General features: G+C 39.4%; 2 protein-coding genes across 2 annotated transcripts in view; both read right to left on the reverse strand.

The window, feature by feature from the left end:
* The window catches only part of fryl (furry homolog, like), a 77322-nt gene extending 65012 nt beyond the window's left edge, over positions 1–12310 (reverse strand). The window contains exons 1-2 of the mRNA XM_079350738.1: positions 12013–12310; positions 5232–5306 (exon numbers count right to left, since the gene is read on the reverse strand). The gene's annotated coding sequence lies outside the window, so the exon portion shown is untranslated. The remainder of the gene's footprint in view (positions 1–5231; positions 5307–12012) is intronic.
* Positions 12311–14216: 1906 nt separating this feature from the next.
* Positions 14217–17827, reverse strand: ociad2 (OCIA domain containing 2). Its single transcript, XM_079349984.1, has 7 exons — positions 17679–17827; positions 17519–17603; positions 16582–16635; positions 16422–16469; positions 16181–16331; positions 14697–14743; positions 14217–14502 (listed from the first exon to the last, which is right to left on the reverse strand). The coding sequence occupies exons 1-7, from the start codon at positions 17766–17768 to the stop codon at positions 14486–14488; spliced, it is 492 nt and encodes a 163-aa protein (XP_079206110.1). The 5' UTR covers positions 17769–17827; the 3' UTR covers positions 14217–14485.
* Between the last annotated feature and the right edge of the window lie 3149 nt (positions 17828–20976).

Genomic DNA, 20976 nt, shown 5'->3' on the forward strand with positions numbered 1-20976 from the left:
AGCAAACTCAAACCTTCTCCAAATATCCCTGAGCTGAGGAGCGAGCGAGCGGGGACGTCAGCGTGCTGACTCCTAGAAAAGCACACTGCCTAAAGAAATCATCCATTTGCTCTTTTCTGGGTCTGAGAGCAAAAATTAATTAGCCATGCAAGCACAAACGTAGCCAGAACTCAACAGCAATACAAATCTGTAACAGTCACACAAAAAAAGAGACTGAAGCGCAAGTGTGCAATAAACTGTTAAAATGCCTTCAGGCTTTTTTCTGCAGAATCATTATTGTGTAGGCAAGCACTCCAAGAACAATCTTATTTTACTCTTATTGCAACTTTTCTATAATTATATCAAGGTGTGTATTATTGATTAATAATTAACAGCTTTTGCATTTCGTCATTTCTGGTCCTGAGCAGACACGGACACACACTAGGACTGAAAAGGGTAGAAGGACTCACTTATATTCAGGTGTAGCTGCACATTTACTGCAAACTGACGTCATGCACAGAACAGCAGTGAGACAAAGTCAACAAAGATTCTACAACTAGCAGTTAAAAAGTAATCCTTTATAAAAAGACATGATGTAAACTTGTAAATCTGTTTTGTTGTGTTTGTTGGAGAGGAAGAAAATCCATCTGAAATCTGCACTCTGTCTTAACTGCACGAAAACTTCAGCTACATTTTGGTAGCAAAGCACTTCCGATGTTTGTGTGCTGTTCTGACAGTGTGCACAAGTTTGCATGCCCCAACCCTTTACTGGTAGTGTTGCTGTGGTAACAAAAAAAAGTCTCCTTATTGTTTTGATTCTTAACTGTATTGAATTGAGATGTAAAATCCTAAACATGAACGCAGACGTATCTGTGAAAGACTCCTGTCAGCACACTTATCTTTTCATTTTGACTATTTTTCATTTTTTCAGAAGGGACTGTGGATTTCTGGAGGCATTACATTTCTCCGTTTTGCACGAAAGTGATGTAAGTGCTCTGGGTGGGGACGTCTGAGTAACTGTTAGCTTTGTAACATGATGGCTTTTGTATCCTCCTCGTGTTGGTTCTTGGTCTCGTGCTGCAGAGAAAAATGTTTCTCAGGGTAAAGACCATTGTGTCTAAAAAAGGTCAAAATGAACTGTGTCCACCCTTTTCTGCGTCGTGTGAAAGTTTCAGTAAGATGATGTAACCGTTTCCTTACACAAACTATGTCGAGAGCCTGAATGAGGAAAGAGAAAAAAAAAACACAATTCTCTCTCTATTTCTTCTCCCCATGTGATTTCTGAAAATAGTATACAAACAAACTCTTGTTTGTTCATTTTGACTTCACTTGTCTTTCTGTTGATCTAGAATTAAACCTCGCCTGCAGGACAAAGTCAACAGCAGAAGAATGCAAAGATAAATAAGTTACAGCCGTTTTGCTAAAACTCTGCCCTCTAGAGGAAAGAGAGCAAAAAGGTCACAGCACAAACTGTGTTGATGATAAGCGCTTCCTTTGCTCCATTAAATGATACTGATTGTTTCTTCTCTGTCTGTTGTGGAGATGAAACAACAACCACCAACCTTTACTAAGTCTGCAAGTCTGAAAACTACAAACATGAGCTGCAGCCAGCAGTCGAACTACAATAAAAAAAACTACAAGACTTTGGTTTACTCAGAAATTGTTTCACAGTGTTGACATTAGGACCAAACTGAAGAATCCATCCATCACTGAGAGAAAGCGAGGAACATTTGCTCAACGTGGTGAGGAGGATCATTTGATGCTAAGGGGGGAAGGCCTGAGCGAAGATGCAAAGAGGCTGAGGCAGCAGATCCAGTAAGAATCCCTCCATGAGTCAGACCAATAAAGAGACGGACAGACGGAGAGAGAGAGAGAGAGAGAGAGAGAGAGAGAGAGAGAGAGAGAGAGAGAGAGGGATGACTGATGAGGCAAAGATAGCCATCGCTGGGCCTGAGCACCACAATGGTCGGTGGAGGCAGCGGTGGTTTTGCTGGGGCCAGGTCTGCGGTGATGTTGAGCTAGAACAATACTCCTGCACAGGAGGCCCAGATCCCAATCAGCCCAGGAATGTGGAAGAGGAAGCCCTGCGAACAATGTGCAGCGTTCCTCTGCCATTCTGGGTCCCTCCCGCCTCTGCCTTGTTCTTACTTTCAAGCAGAAGAAAACAGGAAAACTGGCGGGCTGAGGCCCAGAAGTCAGCTGGGGGGGGGGGGGGGGGGGGGGGGTCTTTACACTTGTCAGCACAACCCGACTACAGTCACTTTGATTGCTCCGAGTATGTAAACATCAGGACCGTTACTTCACAGTTTGAACATCAACAACAGTGTTACACTGCCCCCTAATGGTACAAACGGGTCACCGCAGCTACAATGATGCTAAACAGACGTGTTCTGCTCTGCCTTCATTCAGCTCAGTGTCAATAATGTTTTACAAATAAATAGTAACACCAACTCAGAGGGTCGTTTTTTTCCTTCTGCCTGCACTTTAACCCCCCCATACTTTTTATGATGCTTATATTGGTCTTCATGCACTACTCCACTTTATTCTGTTTGATATCACTTCTCATATCTTATCCATCATTGACACTTTATACTTTCAGTATTCGTCTCCGTTTATACAGCTCTGTTCTTCCATTATGCACCACTTCATTTTATTATTTAGTAACTTCCTGCTTGTACAAAGATATAAATATATATTTAAACGTATTTCCTATTGACTGCACTACAGTTCAGTCTGATCACTGTCCACACCTTCTTTTCTATCTAACTTTATTATTTTGTACTTTAACTTTGCACTTACATCTTGACACTTTATTCTTTTGTTGACTCTTTATCTTTGGCTAAATGTTTTAGTACAGCTGCACTGTCGTTCATGTATTGCTCTGTGTGCATTTGAATTGCCCGCAGGGACAAATAAAGTGTTTTTAATTGAATTGAATAACCCTGGAAATTTTTTCCCTCGCTCTCTCTCTCTCTCTCTCTCTTATTTTTTATTTTATTTTTTTATTTTTTACAAAATATGGGATGTAAATAATCTTTAGGTACAAAATCTTCAATAATTTCTCAAAACATTTCCCCACCCAAGAACTACGATAGAGCAGTAACACACCGTTTCTCAGTGTATGGCTGAGAAACACAGGGGATCAATGCTTCCATGTTTGCACGGTAAAATGAATGTTTTCGCCTCATGAAGCCTGACGGCCGAGGACGAGGTCACTCAGACAATCCAAAAACCACCTCTCCTTATCTCTCACGTCTCAAGTCATGCATGCTGTAATATTTCAGGAAATAAGAATAACTATTGGTTTTACATTCAGCAAAACAAGCTCTTCAATATCTGCTCATAATACGTCCTTTTATGTGAGCTCATGATATTTTTGACGTCTCTGTGTTCAGGGTGTCATCTTGGGTGTTAGGGAAACACTGAGCGGTTAATGAATCACTTTATATCAATATATATATATAATATATAAATGATTGACGCAGTATCAGATTGTAATCAGCACACTTCTTTTTTTTCACGTCTGGGAATGGTAAAAGTTTGTCAGCAGAGTCATTCATCTGCAAATAGGAACACGAAACACAGAGTTTACCAATGAGACAAAGGATGAAGCTGTTTGTGACTGACAGTCAGGAGCTGCTAACACAACATTCACCTCTGAAGAATGTGACCTGACCGGACCCTGCATCACTTTGTGTCCTCTCCCAGAGACCGTCAGAATCATCCAAAAACAGGACTTCACCAACAACAGCAGCAGCATGTTGATCAACACTTGAGGCCCTTTTAGATACACCATTCATCGTCTATGCTGTTCTTGTACTGAAGTAAAAACATGCTCAACTTGGGTGCAGCGCTCCGTGACGTCACCTCAGCACGTCCAATAGGAGGGCAGATCAGATCACAACAAAAGGCGTCCCTCTTTCCTGACCTCTAGTTTACAGACCTGCTGCGGTGTCGGAGTCAGTTTGGGCGTACCAGGTGTGTTTAAAAAGAGTGTGTGTCGTTCTACAGCTGCAGCTCTCAGACGCTCCTCTACTCCCTGAAGGCTCGACATGCCCGGATTAAAGATTTTCTACTGAATAGAGGACAGATACAAACATACTGCGCACTCAAAAAGTAGCTGTTGTCCCAACTATTGTTTCAGGAACATAGTAACATGCATCCAATCTGAAAAGGCCTTAAGCCTTAAAAAAAAAAAAAAAAAAAAAGCTCAAGCCTATAAATCATGAACTAATGATTCATCTCTCAAAATAGAAATCATAACACCAAAAAGACTGGAGACCCTTCAACAAGAATCAGACTACAGCTCAATACTGCCGTTCACTCGTTTACATTTTCAGAGCCCTGACTTGCATGAAGCAGGTTGCCTAATACATCTCTGACGTACAAATCACTCCAAACAAGACACTGAACATAAGCCTGTCCTGTCACAGTGCTGTGTTATAGTATATCCAATCCACTCCATTTCTTCTTAGCATGGGAAGCACATGTTTACTTTACCAAAGCACATCCTATCAGTACTTAGATAAAGTACCAAAAACTTCAATAATCTGAAAGACAGTTCTCATAACTTGGAGTACTTTAGGCAGTGAGGCATGTGAAGTCACATCAGGGAGAGACAAAAACATGATCATGTGGAGTTAATCATTGTGAGACTTTATTTTTTTAATGAATCAACGGTTCACGATTGATCGATGGAAATGTCTGATCATTCTTCCTGTGAAGTCAAATCAGAGCACACCGGCTTATTTAGGTGTTACTTTCACAATCCCTGACATTTAAACTACCTGACCTTTTAAAAAAAAAAAAAATAATTAAATCATCACACTTTTCCATTCCCATGACTCGTGAACATTTTGAATCTGTGTTGAAAAGCCAAAGCAGCTGCCACTATTTCATCAAGTTCAGAATGTAAGCATTAACGTCGGCCTGATAAATAAACAAAGCTTGCATGTGTAACACCTTGGGCCTGTGTGGAGCTGAATGAAGCATTCTTCACCTCATGACGACAGCACCAACAACATGTTTGAAGGAGTACAAATGAAGTTAATCCAAGCAGAGGGATAAACTGTTTGGCAACTAAAAGAGTCTGAAAATACTCAAATACTGTGCTACTTTCAGAATTCAGCAAAACAAAACAGAGAGATTAGTCCAACGGCGTGTTCTTTCCCACAGTACTTAGCTTGCAGATTCTGTAAAACCTAAACCACATCGCACAGCGGAGCGCTGCCCAGTGAACCCGGGTGACGTACCTTAAGGCCATAGAGCGGAGGCTGGAGCCAGAGAGAGAAGGGGGGGGGGGGTCCACGAGTTCACCGCACAGGAATCTGAAACAGAGGGAACCAAAAATCACAGCTTTAACAGCCGAGCAGAAAACAGAGTCAATATGAAACATAATGCAGATCTGTTCATCTGGAGCCTGCTGATGAACTGGATCACAGCTGATCCCGGATCTGTTCAGATCAATCTGCCAGACAAATAGGAAGTCAATGTAAAAGGATGACGTTGAACGTGTGTTTGTTGGTGTTGTCTGATGTGGGGTAGAGTGTTTGTTGTTAATCATTTCCTGTTATGTCTTCTGGTTGCTGTTTTTATCTATTTCTTAATCTTTTTGTGTTAGTTAACTTGTTATTGAAATTTTTTTTAACTCCACATTATTAAATACATAATTGATTTGTAATGCGTGTACTACTTTTGTTGGAAAATGTAAAATAAAATATTTCAGTTCATCACTTTTAGTCTATCACTTTTTTTTGGCTTTCTTTGGATTTACAAAGATTTGTTTTGAATTCAATATTCACCTGAACATTTCTTGGATTCATTTTGGGCTTTTTGCCTTGATGTGATGAGACAGCGGACAGAGCAGGTAGTCAGGAGAGAGAGAGTGGAGAATGAAAGGTGGGGGAAGTAGCCACAGATCGGACTTGAACCCGCTTGGAGGCCGCACATGGGGCGTGGTCTAACCACTTGGCCATCCGCGTATGCACAGTCTGCACAGAAACAGCTGGTAGCCTTCAGAGGGTCACTTTTGACTTTTGACTAATTGCATTTTTCATCAAACAAATAAAGTATTATTTGATTACACAGAGGGGAAATGTGTTTTAGTAATAAAGTGCTACGACACAACAACATCCTCTTTCATGATACGGTCGTGACACAGTGATAGGTCGAGCTACTGTTGGCTTCTGCCTGGTTTGCTCTGTGCCGGGACAGGATTAAAACCTCCTCCTGAGCAGAGTAATAATCTGAAGATTACACACTACACCCATCCAAGAGGCAGTTAGATAAGAGATCAGAGCCTGCACATTCGTCTTTCCACTTCATCATAACGGCTAAAAAGGCTCTCAGGTAGTTTCACAGCAAGTCCCACAATCATCATGCAGCCTGCGACCGATAAGATCAGACGCACTGAGAACTTACCCTGTGATATTAAACTAACTCACATTCAGCGTGAAGGTACAAAAGGAAGTCAACTTTCAAGTATCAAACAAAGGAAGGAGGAAGAAGCCACCGAGTCACAGCAGCCAGAGAGAAGTTGAGGTGTGAGAACTTCCACTGTGACACTGTGGACGGATGGGTGAGAACGTGTCAGCGTAGATAATCAAGTGAAAACAAAACAAAAACATGACTGCTGCCCAGTCGAGTCGATGTGAACTGATGCCACCCACCGCAAATACACCGCAAGAAGAAAAAAAAGGACATATCAGAAGCAACCATTTGTTTCTCACGCCGACAGACCTGTGAATAATACATCTGACTTCCTGTTCCAACTCAGCGACTCCAAAAAAGGCGACTGAAAAGCGTGACCGCAGAAAAGGGGTGAGCCGAACCCTGTGCACATCCTGGAGCCTGTCGCAGACTCCCGGCCACAGACGGCTCCACATCGAGCTCTCTTGTTGTGCTAAAACACAGCTACTAAAAATGAGTCTGTTTCCTCCTCTGTTTAAACTCTTGATTCTGCATTTTGATGTAAATGAGACACAGGAGAAGGGCCAAAGGTGACTGCAGCAGTGAGCTCTGATCAATGTTTAACTTCACTCCATTGGACGTGACCGTGCAGAACATCAAGTTCAGCACACAGCGAGGATGCTGCAGAGAGGAGGCGGAAAAGGATGTTGAGATGTTGGGGACTTTTTTATGTTTAATACTGTTTCTAATGTTGACAGTATAAAAAAAGCTACTGTTTTATTTGGATTTATTTTAAAGACTTTGATAATCTATGAGGGGGAAAGAGAGACACACACAGGCCTGAATCACACTCGTGCCCAAGCAGGACCTGTGGACATGCATTAATGGAGAGATGTCAGAGTGCAGCGGCTGCCCCCACTGAGCTGGTGGGGGTTCGGTGCCTTGCTCAAGGGCACCTTGGCAGTGCTTGAGCACCTCTCAAGCTACCAGACCAACTTCCATATTTTGGAGCGCATCGGGACAGGCGACCCTCCGGTTCCCAACCCGAGCCCCTGAACACCTGTATGTCAGGAGACAGGTGTGTACAGGACAGGACTTCATCATGTCTAACAACAAAAACCAAGACTGGCTGTGTGGACTTCTAGTATCAAACCAGGCCTCCATCATATCGATGATTAAAACGCTGGTATCCTGACAACCCCAGTGTGTCGAGGAAATGAGTGACACCGCGACACAGGCCAGACTGTCCCGTCTCACTTCACCTCTGCGTCACGCATCGACTTCCTGCACAGCTGCTGAACTTCTGTGTCCTTCAAGTTCACCTTTAACTTAAAAAAACCTCCAAGACTAACTACCTCAAAAAAACAAACAAAAAAACGAGGAAGGAAATCAAAACCAACGTTGTCAAAACCTCCTCTGTGTGTATGTCAGTTACACGTCAACCATCACAATGTAGGACGCCAGTTTGAGCTCAACTATCTGGTTACAGCTCAGCTCAGTGGACCAAGGAGGGAGCTGCCTATATATGGCTCCCTCCAGCACTAAATGACAGGCCTGGCCCCGTCATAATCACTACCTCCGCAGCGGAAACATGACTGGCTTCTTCCCACCACGAAGGGAAGTGCAGAAACAAACGCCGCTCTGCAAGTTTCAACAGCTTATCTTTAAACTCAGCTGGGTTGACAACTCCAGCCAGGTAACGTGAAGCCTCGATGTGCCGGATTAAAACACGGCACAAATATTGGCATGTCAGCTGCGGCCGTACGGAGGTTCAAGACAGGGCGGATCCTTTGGCGAAGGCAGACCCCAAACATCAATTATGTTCCAAACCCTGGCTCCCAAAGCCCAGGGTAATCTTCCTCTGCAGGGCTCAATTATGGGTTATTTCTAGCTAGACTCAGTCCTTATTGTGTGCCACACTGAGCCGACTCTCAGTGGAGTCAATGAAGGAAGTCCTGACCCCGTTTAAATCAGTGTTAGGGAGTGTTGAGCTTCTGATGATCAAACACTTAACTGATTAAACACTGATTAACACTTTTACTTTGCTTTACACAGAAATCACATTTTCTCATTTATCAGCCATTTTTTCCAAACAACTCATGAACTGTCTGCGCTCTTGGACAGGAAGTCGACACTGAAACGTGTGAATTTCCCCACAAACGGAATGAAAACAGCCAGCGACGGCGTTCACTCTTCAATGCTTTAGAGTGCAAAAAAAACCCAAAAAGCTTCTGCTTATCATTCTGCAGTGCCTCACATTATCTCATAACGCTTCAGATTTCCCTCGGGATCAATAAAGTATCTATCTATCTATCTATCTATCTTAATGTGTTAAACTTGTGCCTAAAGATTTACAGTGATTGGTTTTATTACTCCTGATTCATTTAAGCAGCACAAAACAAAACGACCTCACAGTGCACCTCGTGTCACTCTGCATGAACCCCGACACTCTTACATAATGACGTGAACAGCTAGCGCACAGCATGACGTCCGCTTACTGACTCCTGCTCACTCGCTCACTTTGTAAATCTTTAGGATTTTGCAAACATCCAAGTTCACGGGTGAGAACGGTGCGTCTCACGGCTGAGTGCTTAAGGACAAGATGACCACGCCAGGATCAGAAGAATCAGGTCAGGACAGTTTGGAACTGCATGCCAAGATTTTCAGCCACATGTATGAAGTTCTTTATTTCCGTAGTTAATAATTTAGCCATGTGCAAATGAACAGACACACACACAAACACACACACACACCTGGATCCAGCTGGTCAGTCTAGGTAAGGAAAAGAGGTCAACGACTGTAATCAGGACAAAACAGTTTGGAGAGGGCCGATCAGGATTTCCAACTCGAGCTGCTCATGTGAAAGCAGGTTAACTGCTGATAGGTCAGGAGAGGCAGAGGCAGGTGCTGAATCCTCCACGATAAATGTGCAGACACAACGTTTCTCTAAATGACCAGTCAGGGACGAGAAAACAAAAAGTACGAATCGATGGGATTAAAGGCAAAAAAGCTCGAATACAAATGAGTAGAGCAATGACAGAACAACACTAATGTTTTAGTGTTTTAGTATTAAATGCACATTTTGAAAATGAGTTGTTATTTTTGCATGACATGATATTTTTGTAGTCATTACTGAAATGCTGAGTTAACAGTTAATCCTTGCAGGGGGGGGGCAGCTTAGTGAGGGGCCACAGCGGGCAGCGGGGGGGGAATTCACAGAGCGTGGTTTTTCATCCCTGTGCTCTTCAATGCCATTAATGTCTTACCAGCTTAAAGCAAACACACTAATTCACTGGAATTATGCCCCAGATACTCAGAGATACACGGCTATCTGCGATCTGGGGAGGGGGGGGGATTCCCTTTTTAGTTCCAGCGAGTACAAGAGAATACAGTTCTCTTCAGTTCTGCTATCAGAAGCTTATCCTGCCAGGGATGAAGGGGGATCAACCTGTCGTGACGGCCAATGATCTAACAGACTGAGGCTGGAACTACTTTGCAAAGTTTTGCGTGTTCGATGCTAAAACATATTTGACAAGATTCTTGTAAATAATAAAAAAATCTATCAATGTTGATACCTTTTCCACACACAAACATGAAGGTCCTCGGCCCTTGAATGTTGGGTCATTCCTTCCTAAAACACACAGGCAAACTACTACACACTGACTGAGGCAAAAACAAACACTGTAGGATAGTTCCAGCTCGTCCTGTTAACACGGATCGAGCTTTTTTTATGCAAATATCCACGACATAGTTCTCATTGCTCTGAGCATAGTTCACCCTCATGAGGGCCAGCGAGGGAGAGAACACAGAGCGACTTTTTCTTTCGTCACTCAGAAATAGTTTGGCCATCTCCACCTCCAGACGCAGCGGAATGACCAGATTCCTCTCTGCCTGCATCTCTGCTGAAAAAAAGAACAAGACCTCCATTGTACGTACTGATTCACTCCGGACGAGGAGAACCAAGTCCTCAGAGGAATGTCAGATGCTGACAGTTCTCTCACTAGTTTGTCATGATTCCTGTTTGGATACAACAGCATCAAAAAAAGAAAAAGTTCAGGGTATCCTATGTTGAGTTATTTTTTGTTTTTAATTGCCAAACATCTCAATCCAACTGCACAAAAACATACAGCACGTAACAACTGCCAGTGTTTTGTTCTGTTTGACAGTGTGCATGGTTGTGGTGGACTAATCGCTGCTCTACCAACCTGTCTATTAAAATTGGTTTCTTTTTTAAGCTTTGGCAAAATATCGCAGCTTTACTTCATATCTCAGACAGCTCCGATGAGCGAAGACACACTGGGTTTATAAAAGCTCCTGTGATTCACTTCCTGTGGACACGGTCTCTTTTATTGAGTCAACCCGGTCTTCTCTTCGGTGTCATGGTTTGGTCAAACTTCTTTAAAAAGAAATAAAACTCCCTTAACCACAGTGTCAAACGGTCGAGTCGACGGTGATGTGAGTCATAGCTCTACCCAGCGTCCCTTTGTGCTCGACCGTAACATCAGATATCTAACTCTATCTTAAATCGTGATTCCCACACTTGATTGATTTTCAGCTTCTTCCCTCCGGTTGTTTGTTTGTTTTTTTTGTCAAAATAAACTGAACGAGCTGTGGCAATATTTGCCCATATACATCTTTATATTTAGGTCCAACACTTATTTTACTCTTACTCAAATCATCGTTATTGATTTAATTGATTGACAGTCTTCCTCTTATATGCCCTGATTGTTGGAGCCTTACGCACTTTTGTCATTGTTTTTCCAATTTGTCTGTGCCATAATGGATGTCACTGGCTGCAAAACAAATCTACCAACGGATGCAAATAAATCCACCTGAACCTCCTCTTTTTATTTCTGATTTTGTCTTTTACTTGTGTAAATGTTTTTGGTTTATGCAAAAAAAAAACAGTTATAATTAGACAGTTTACTGCAGTTTGAAGTTGTCAAACTGGGCGATAATAGTTTTTGTTTCTTTGGGTTATAAATAGGCATCAGTAATAATGTCAATGTGTTTCATAACCAGCTACAAACTCCTCACAGTGTTTTTATTGAATATTTAATGTTTGTGCATGGTTCATTTCATGTTATGATTAAGTCTGTCCTTGTTTGCACTACAATGACAAAAATCACAACCAAAACAGAGAGAGACAGAGAGTGAGTCATAATATTTCAACGTTTCTTTTAGTTAGCATTTAGCTCTGTGTTTTTACTGTACTAAATGCTGAGCAAGCTAAGCAGCTGATTTTGTTTCCCAGCTTTGTTGTCAACTGTGAGAAGAAGAAGAAGAAGAAAAAAAACGTCCACCACGCTAACTGTGATAGCAGCGTTAGCAGCTAACCAGCTAGCGTAACAACTAATAACAACTTAATGAAATCTTAACTGTGTCTAAGATTAAACTCGTTCAGGTCAGTGAGGCGATTAACAAACAAACACTCCTCCGGTCCTAGCACAGGAGCCAAACTCCTTCTTTTAGCATGCTACCGAAGCCGAACCGAACCTGCAGCTACAGAGTTGAGAAGCTAAACATCAAACGGTAAAGTTTAATCAGACAGCCGTTAGTTTAAACGAGAACACCAACCGTCGCGTCGTCAAACACTTTGATGTCCCGAAAGCGGGTGATACTCACTACTTTTTCTCGCTCCCTCTCCCCTGTAGTTGAGCTAGGTGGCTAGCTTGCAGACGTCCTGGCCCTCCTCCATGGGAAGGATTTGCGTAGTGGTGTGATTTTTTTTACTCGTCGGTCTGTGTTTCGGTTGTTGGGAGAGAGCCGAGCGGAGCCGAGTGGACCCGAGCTGAGCCGAGCCAGAGCCTCACTGACAGAGAAGCAAGTCGGCTGGCAGCCTGATTGTCCCGCCTCCTTTAACAATGATTGGCTAAAATTGTGTACGCCCACGTGAATTTACTGGCTTTCTATTTCACCAGTTACATGGCAATCATGTTAGAGCGACCTGTTGATTGGATGACGTGCTATTGGTGACGTTCACAGGGGGTGCACTTTTTATTTTTACCAGCGTACACCGAAACAACAAACGCGGGTAGGCGGGCACTGATTTGATTTGTTTATTTATTCCGAACGTGTAACAAGACAAAGATAAACATAAAATAATAATAATAATAAAAACTGACATAAAATAAATAATAATTACAAACAGTGTAATTGCTGAAACAGTATAAGTCAGAAGAAAAAAAATAATACATGGAGATAAAAAGCTATTATAAATGGGAAGAAGTAAAACACACGGTGCTAAAGTCTTACTTCTATGAGCTGCTTTTTTTAATTATTATTAGGTATTTGTAGCCATCTGTTACATTTTCTTAATGGCTCATCTTTAAATAATCATTTATTGTCTTAGTTTAAAAAAATAATATATAAAAAATAACATCTGAATTAACAAACTGGCTTCTAAAAAATAATGAGTTAGATACTAAAATTATATTCAACTTGCTCTACGGGTTTTTTTCATCTCATATTATTGACTTTGTATCAGACGTACTGAGAAACTTAAATACACGCTTAATGATTTTTTTTTTTTTTTTTAATACCTCAGAATAATGACCCAAAAAATTAGGTTGTAAGTTTTTTAAAACCAATATGAACTTACTTTTGTTTTCATTATTGTTCATTAATATTTGTCTGTTTTTAAAATGTATTTATTAAGCTTCTGTGTTAAACAGTAGCTTCTCTTCCTGGGGTCTCCATAACTTCACTGACAATATTTCATTAAATGACATAAAACCCATGAAATTCATGTTGACAACACAACACATGACATAACCAATGAAACACACAAACAACATAAAGTCAAAAACTGTCAGCTCAATAATTATATATACTCCACTTCAATAGTTAAGGACAGAAAAAAAAATGTAGCATCTACATTACAAGAAATAAAAACAATAACATAATCATCCTTAGCAAATAAAATCTTTACTTTTTGTGAACACATTTAATATTACTTTCTGAGATCAGAAAACTTGTTAATGATACTATGCTACCATCCATCGTCCTTTGCAGTGAACGAGAACAAACAAAAAAACGATCATCTTATGAATGTTGAGTCGAGTAAAATAAGCAGTTCATAAAAAAATGACATGATTGAAAGTTTTTTTTTAACTTATTTTCTATAAAAATGTTGACTTCTCCTTTTATTTACAAAAATCAATTATTATATTGTAGTTGTGTTATAAATAAATATCTCTTTAAACGGAGTTAAGGCTTCAGGCAGGATGTTGTAACTCATAGAAAATGATTTACCAGGAACGTCTTTGCATGATAATTATCAGACATCCAATGTAAGCATGCTCAAAATTGTTGAGACTTTTTTGACTATAACTAAAACTCCTGAATTTAATTGTTGTAAAATATTTACATCTGACTTATTGAGCAGATCAGCAGGATGCAAAATGTTTTTTTCATTTTTTTTCACATTTACTTAAAGAGGTTTTCTTTTATATCATTTTATAAACACAAATGTATTAATATAAGTTTCTCCGTTTCTTTCAGTTTTTGAATGGTCAAGCTTTTGCTAAGATCATTAAATTGTGAAAGACCGCTAAGACCTTACATCTAAAATAATCCAACTCCAAACAGGATATAATTGTCAGTTCTTTTGATTAAAATGGCATCAGAGCTACTGCAGCATTTGGTTTCAGTTTAAAAAACTTCAGTCAATAAGAGTCTAGTTAGAGGCGCAATAAATGATATCTATTCAAAGAGTAAAGACTGAACATGGAACAAGTAGTGTTTACTCCTGATCCACCTGCTAACATCCTGTTATAAGGGGTTATCATTGATTGAGAAACAGACATCAATAAAGGACCAAAATCACGTTACTTTAAAAAATAATGTTTATATATTACTGCTGGTACTGTGTTTTTCTTTTTCTTTTGTAAGGCTTGTTCAAACAGTAAAAACTTTACTCAGAGATCTATGACAGAAGCGATTGCAGCTCCCTCTGCTGTCAAATCCGTGCATTGTTTTTATTTAATGAAAATTATTTACAGTATGTCCAATAGTTTGGAAAAATGACATGCAGAATATATAACATTTAATAAACAGAGGAGGTGAAACTGACGAATCCACTCCGACACACAGTCCTTCAGATCTCCGATGAGGCTGAAATAAAAACAGAACATTTAGGTTATTTTGTGTGCAAAGATTTATTATATAAACTGGATCCAACATGTTCTGTAGATTTCACTCGTGATCAGCTGTGTTTGTGAGTACTAGTGTGCCTACAAACTTTATCTAGTGGTCTGTTTTTAACAGCTTAGTAGTTGAACACACTGTAACTGTTTAGTCATATCTACCTTTTGCTTGTTCTGCAGGTGCAGCTGAAGCGTCCCCCTTGCAGGATCTGTTGGGATAATATACTGGTTAGTTACATGCAAAGGCTTAATGATATATTTTATTATATCATTTGAATGTATTCAAACAATAAAGTTGCATCACATGACATTTCCTAATCTCTCAACACATTTTTGATTGGACTTTGGCGTTGGCCTCCGCCATAAAAAAAATTAAATAAAATGAAAAAGCCTCCACAAAGAAGTTATGAAAGTTCAGGACATAATGACTCTAAAGAAGTGTGTTTTAGTTGTTTTAAAAGTTTGACCAAAATCCGGTCACTACAACATATAAGATAGTTTTCCTCTTACTAGACTTCACAAAGTTACCATCATCCAAAATAAATAGCAGAATTAAACAAACAAAAGTTTCTTTTCATAAACGGCATTTTCAACCAAAAACTTCAAACCCATTGGCTTCCCAACCTGCCACTTCAAAGCAGTCAGGATTTAAAAATGTGTTCTGGTACAGTCACATCTACAGTGGCAGACAATGGCTGAACTGGTGCACATATGTAAAAAAAAAAAAAAAAAAGGTTCCCAAACGATGCAAATTCCATGTCTGTGTGCACTTTTAGCTTGTCATGGTTTTTATATCTGCACCGTCTCCTCGTAGCCTTTTTCAACAGGTTTTTCATTAGTAGTGTGTCTGTCTGAACTTTCACATGAATCATAGTAAATCTGATGTCACGTTGAGCTTGTCGTACTAAATCATAGTATCATAGAATGCAGTTTTTGTGTATTTGAGAAACACTGAGATGTGTACTAAATTTACCAGATTTTTTAACTGACAAAACCCTGCAGCTCTTAGCTTATCCAATGGCAGAGCTCGCCATCGGTGGCACGCACAAATTAGTAATGAACTGTAGTGTAGTAAGTTTACATTGTCTTATTATATTAAAAGTGATTATTAGTAATGAACTGATGTTATGTGAACTGTGTTCTGGGAACCTAGCTTGATGCTAGCTAATCCTACGTAGCTCTGATGATCCTTTGTTTCGTATGTTGCTAAGGGCATACTAAAGGTCCAGGTAGTGAGCTGTATGCAGCGTATACATTATTATACAGTAATAATATTATTATACTATAATAATACATTATATATATTATTATTGAGTATGTAGTAGTCAGTATGTTAGTAAGGGGTTTCAGACACGGGCCATGGGTTTTTAATTTGCTGCACATTTTCCCTGGTGTGCATGAAGTAGTTTTCACCTTTTTAGTACCACTGTACAAGTCCGGTTCAAAACATATAGAACATGATTCTATGTTGTTCAAATGTAATATTATTGATAGGTTTAACTGTCAATCATCGAGGGATTACAGTACATCAGTCAACGCTTTCCCTCTATTTGACTCTTCAAACATCTATCGAACTTTGATCAACTAAACAGATACTGCTTCGTAGTTAATTGTGATTATTTATCTTAATTCAGTGATTTGCTCACTTGTGTCCAGGACCAGATTTCCAGGGTCCACGACCTCCCTCGGACCAGGGCCCAAATCCTGGTCCGTCCTTCAGGCCCAGCTCCTGAAGCTTGGCTCGACAAGTTCCAACGTAAGATGCTTTTCCCAATGCGAAACCAAGGATCCCAGCAACTGCAGAAAAAAAACGGATATTCTAAGTATCAGTGACTGCAGATACTGATTAGCAACTTCAAATGATTCAATCAACTGTATGCTACCCACCTGCCAGTTTTGGAAAGGGACCAAATCTCTTTGATGATTTCCAAACACCTTTAAAAAAAAACAAAGTTGAACTTGAGCCACGCAGGACGATAAAAAAGATTGTTTTACATGCATGTCGTTCAGATAATGACAGAGCAGAGACTGAATGTTGGTGCTTCACCGTTGAAGATGAGACCGCCGGTGACAGCCATACTTCCCAGAGAGAGAGGAAGAGCTGGAATAAAAACAAATCAGAAAACAGTCTGAACAAAAACGCACATCACATTTATTTATTTTTTTTAGTTATGAGGGGGGAAAAAAATTGGAGAAACTGAAAAATATAATCTGACTGAACTTTGATCCCAACAAGTGACACTTAATAATCTGTCCACTTCATTTGAGTTGAAAGACGCTGCCGACTTCTCAATCAGGAAGAAGTGATTGCTGCTGTTGCATGATTATATAACTGTGTGCTCGTATGCAGCAGCTGCACGGCTGCAGTGAGTGGAAGCACGGGGAGAGAGGTTACAGATAACAAAACACTGACACATAAAACAATAGAAGTTGGTGGAAGCTTAAACATAATGAACCTGCAAAGCTAGTCAAAAGCAGACAACACTGAGTATAATGTTACCTGGCCTGTGTGCTGTGGCTAACCATGCTGCAGTGGCTTCAGAGCTGTGTGGGTGTGTATAGCTGTCAAATAATCTCTTGTTAGTTTAGTTTCACTTGTTGGAGAAGGTAGGTCCATTTTAAAATGTAGGTTTATACATTTTGGCATGGACGTTTCTTGTCTCGCTCCACCCATCCCAATCTAATCAATGACAGTTTAAATAAGTCACTGAATTCACTTTCAATGATGAACAGTAACTATGGGTAATGCTGGCAGCTTGAACCAGACGTTCTCCCCTTACACTTTCCAACAAGCCTGCATGTGTGTCCTCATAGGTGGGGGCTTTTCGAAGTCCCAGAGAGGAATGTAAACAACAGCACAAAGTGGACAGGCTCTTGATAGATGAGGCGGAGCGTGTTCTCGATGACAGATGTGTTGGTTGGTCTGTTTTCTACAAATTGCAGTGAAGTCTGTTTTGAGAAAACAACCTCGAAGAAGAGATTACCTCTGTACCAGAAGCTCTCATCCTGGCACTCCTTCCAAGCCTTTCTTATATCATCTCTGTGGATGTGACGATCACCCATGGGGCACTGTGGGACAAAAAAAAAAAAGTTAGTCATCGTATTTATAACGCTGTTGAGAACAAATCATGTAGCGCTGCTCACCTTCCATTCATGCTTCCCTGCAGCTGCTGGAGCTGCTGCTCCTTCCTCCGTCTTCACTGCAAACGTTTCTCTAGTTGTTTCAGAAGTCATGGTGAACGAGCTTTCATTAAACTATTACAGAGCTCTCTCAGGCACGTTTACTTCCCCTCTGTCTGTGCCTCACTAATACAGCTGTGTAGTGGTTGTAATTGCTCCTCCCTGCTCTTTGTTTGTAACTCCGCCCAGGGTCGAAAAAGGCAAAGGTTGTCGAGAGGCTGTCGGAAATAAAATCCAAAAAACCCATCGAATAAAAGACAACTTTTAAGATACTATATTTTGTGCAGGAAAAGAAAAAATGTAAAAATTTCTCTATACTTTATTCTTCATACAAATATCTTCTATTTGTCCCGAGAGATTAAAGACACACCTCAAAGTGTGACACACCTTTATTTAAAGCCATTATTCAGGTGAGGCGAGTATGGCTAGAGGTCAGACGTTCATTTCCATTCACATGTGCAAATATCTAATCAGTTCCATCAGCAACAGCTTTTTAAACTGTGCTTCACACATGTACTGCGAAAACATTTAATATTCTGTCTCTCTATTTGTTTTATTCACCCTGTCAGTTTAGAGTATTTTGTCATCATAAAGCCCTTTATAAGGCTGCAAAGTTTTTAAAAATTTTAGTATGATACCAAAGTCTGAGCAGACAGTAAAAATACAGAGCTAAATGTTAGTCACCCTATGAGAACGATGAAAATGAATAAACAAAAAGAAACAAATACTTGAAAGAATTAAATAAAAAAATCGCTAAAAAATTAAATACCAAGAGTATGATATTAAATGTCTTGTATGAAAGATTTTATACAGATTTGATTAGATTTTATATGACCATAAATGATACTACATAATATTGTAGGTCTGTCTTTGGAGCATTTAAACATTTGAGATTAAACAGAAGGAAACTTCATATCTGATGTTTATAGTTTCATACATATGCTCTTATTTTCATGGTTTGTGAAATATTTTTATTTAAATTAACAAAGTCTGCGTGAAGATGTGAAACAGTTCAGTCATGAAGTGAAATGAATTTTGTAATGATGCAGTACAAACGTTCGTTCCTTAAAACCAAAGGCTGTTTGCATATACCGGTACTCGTCCATACTTTAACATATTTACTGACTTACACTCAAGATTTGGATCAAAATGTTTTTCAAGTATTTCAGAGACGCTCAGTCTTTATTTTATTCAACAGAGGAGAGGTGATGTTTGAATACGTTGGTTCTTGAGTCACAGATCCAAAGGTCAGGGAGTGTTTTAACGATCATTACAGAAAGATTTATTACTGCAGATACCAACACAAACACTGGCACCTCAAATTAGTATTTAGTATTAATCCAAAAATATCATAATTTTCTCAAATAACAAAACGCATATTTTAAAGATTTTTTTCAGTACATTTAAAGTCCTCAGCCTTCTTAGTGAGTCGCGAGGAAAGTTTATGTCCAACCAAAGCTGCAGGCATAGAACTGCTAAGAAATCATGGATATTTAAGGATCAGATAACCAAATGAAGCAGCGCTGAATGAAATCCACTTGTTTCTTTTTCTGTACCTTTTCAATACCTGCACAGGAAGTTGCACTGAACTTTCACATGGATTCATTCATGGTCACGACCACAGCGTTAGAGCTGATATGAAGAACTGATTTCAGGTAACTTATCCAGTGACACATCAACAGTGTGACATGAGTCAGTCCAAGCAATACGTCGACAATTTAACAATATTTCACATGAGAATGTAACTTTTACCATAAAGTAGGAAGAAAAACAGAAGTCCTATTATAGGCTCCAAATTCAAGACAATTTCTCGTTTTTAATTGGAGGCAAACTCCTGCACACTGACTTATTTCACAAATAAAATGGCACGGCAGTGTTCTCTCTGTTTGGAGGTGACATGAATGTTACCATAGATTTTTTATAAGATTAAAAAAAACACTTTGAACAGACTACCCTCTCTTTTTTGCTCGCTGCAGCTTTGGATTAAAAAAGTGTCTCAAGATCTGTGATTTTTCTTATAAAGCGTCTGTTCTTTTCCATTTTATAGATCATCAAGATAACAGAGATTCCAAAGACATGGTATCAAAAATACAGGTTGAGTGGCTGTTCAAATAATATTTACTTCATCCAGTTTTTTAATGTATCATGAGGACAAAAAAAAGGTGGAATCAGAAAATGTGTACTTCAGGGTTTAGTTCAATGTGTGAGAAAAATATAGGCTTTGTAAAAGGTTCATTTTTAAATAGTAAGACAGAACCTAAATAATCCACGTGAACTATAAATACAGTAGAAGTACAAATAAAAAAAAGTTAGTGTTGTGATACCATGTTTTCATTCAGATAAAGAATTAATCTTCAGTCTTTTTAGCTGTTCTTTTGTAACGTTAACAGACAAAGAGTAAGGGCCTTTACCTGCCTTTTGTAAAGAAGATATCAGTACTTAATCAGTACTTAGCTGTAAACTACAACCATGTGTGGCAGCAGAAGTCTGACTCATCAGTAGATACAGCTTTCCATATGATGTTAGTGGCATTTTACAAGTTTAAAATATTGTCTATTTGCAGAGGTTTGGCTCAGCCTGACTCAAATTAAACTCTTTGCAGTTGTCAAACGAAAATCCCTTCGTCTTCAATGGCCTTAAACAAATGTTGATTTTATTCAAGGAGTAAACACTAAACACACTTTGATATCAGAATGATATCAGAAAGGTAATCACCCACACTTGAGTCGTTTATGATCTCGGTGTAAAATAAAAAGTGTACTTCATTACCTGTGCGTTACTGCCTCCACAGTTACAACGATAACACCCTCAGCTCTTATCCTGCACACACCAACAGCTACTGTAGAAATATTGTTATTTATTAATTATGTTTAAAATACGGTCATTAATGGGTGTCCTTTTTCTTGCAGTCTTTTCTCGTGGTGGATTAATGTTGAGTAAATAATAACTAGAGCTGCTCTTCTATTCAGTTGACTTTGGCGCCCCCTGTAGACAAAGCACTATAGCCTTTGAGTTTGTCCTGCATGTCTGTCAAATTATTTATAAATTTTATTATAAATTATTTTTATTGTTTTTCAACAATTCATGTTTTTCAAAGTTGTTGAATTGTTAGGCCTACTCTCACTCAGCCTATTTATTAATAGTCAGCTGCCCATGCAGCTATTTAATAAAAGTTACCTTCCATGCAGTTTTAGCAATGTGGGCCTGCATGTATCATTATTATTATTATTATTATTATTATTATTATTATTATTATTATTAT

The sequence above is a fragment of the Symphodus melops genome (assembly GCF_947650265.1).
Source record: "Symphodus melops genome assembly, chromosome: 8".
NCBI lineage: Eukaryota > Metazoa > Chordata > Actinopteri > Labriformes > Labridae > Symphodus > Symphodus melops.

Coding starts and splice junctions, on each gene's coding strand:
- ociad2 (XM_079349984.1), bottom strand. CDS start 17,768: ATGACTTCTGAAACAACTAGAGAAACGTTTGCAGTGAAGACGGAGGAA. Junction 16,332..16,421: donor TCCCTTTCCAAAACTGGCAG/GTGGGTAGCATA, acceptor TTTTTTCTGCAG/TTGCTGGGATCCTTGGTTTC. Junction 14,744..16,180: donor AAATCTGGTCCTGGACACAA/GTGAGCAAATCA, acceptor TTATCCCAACAG/ATCCTGCAAGGGGGACGCTT.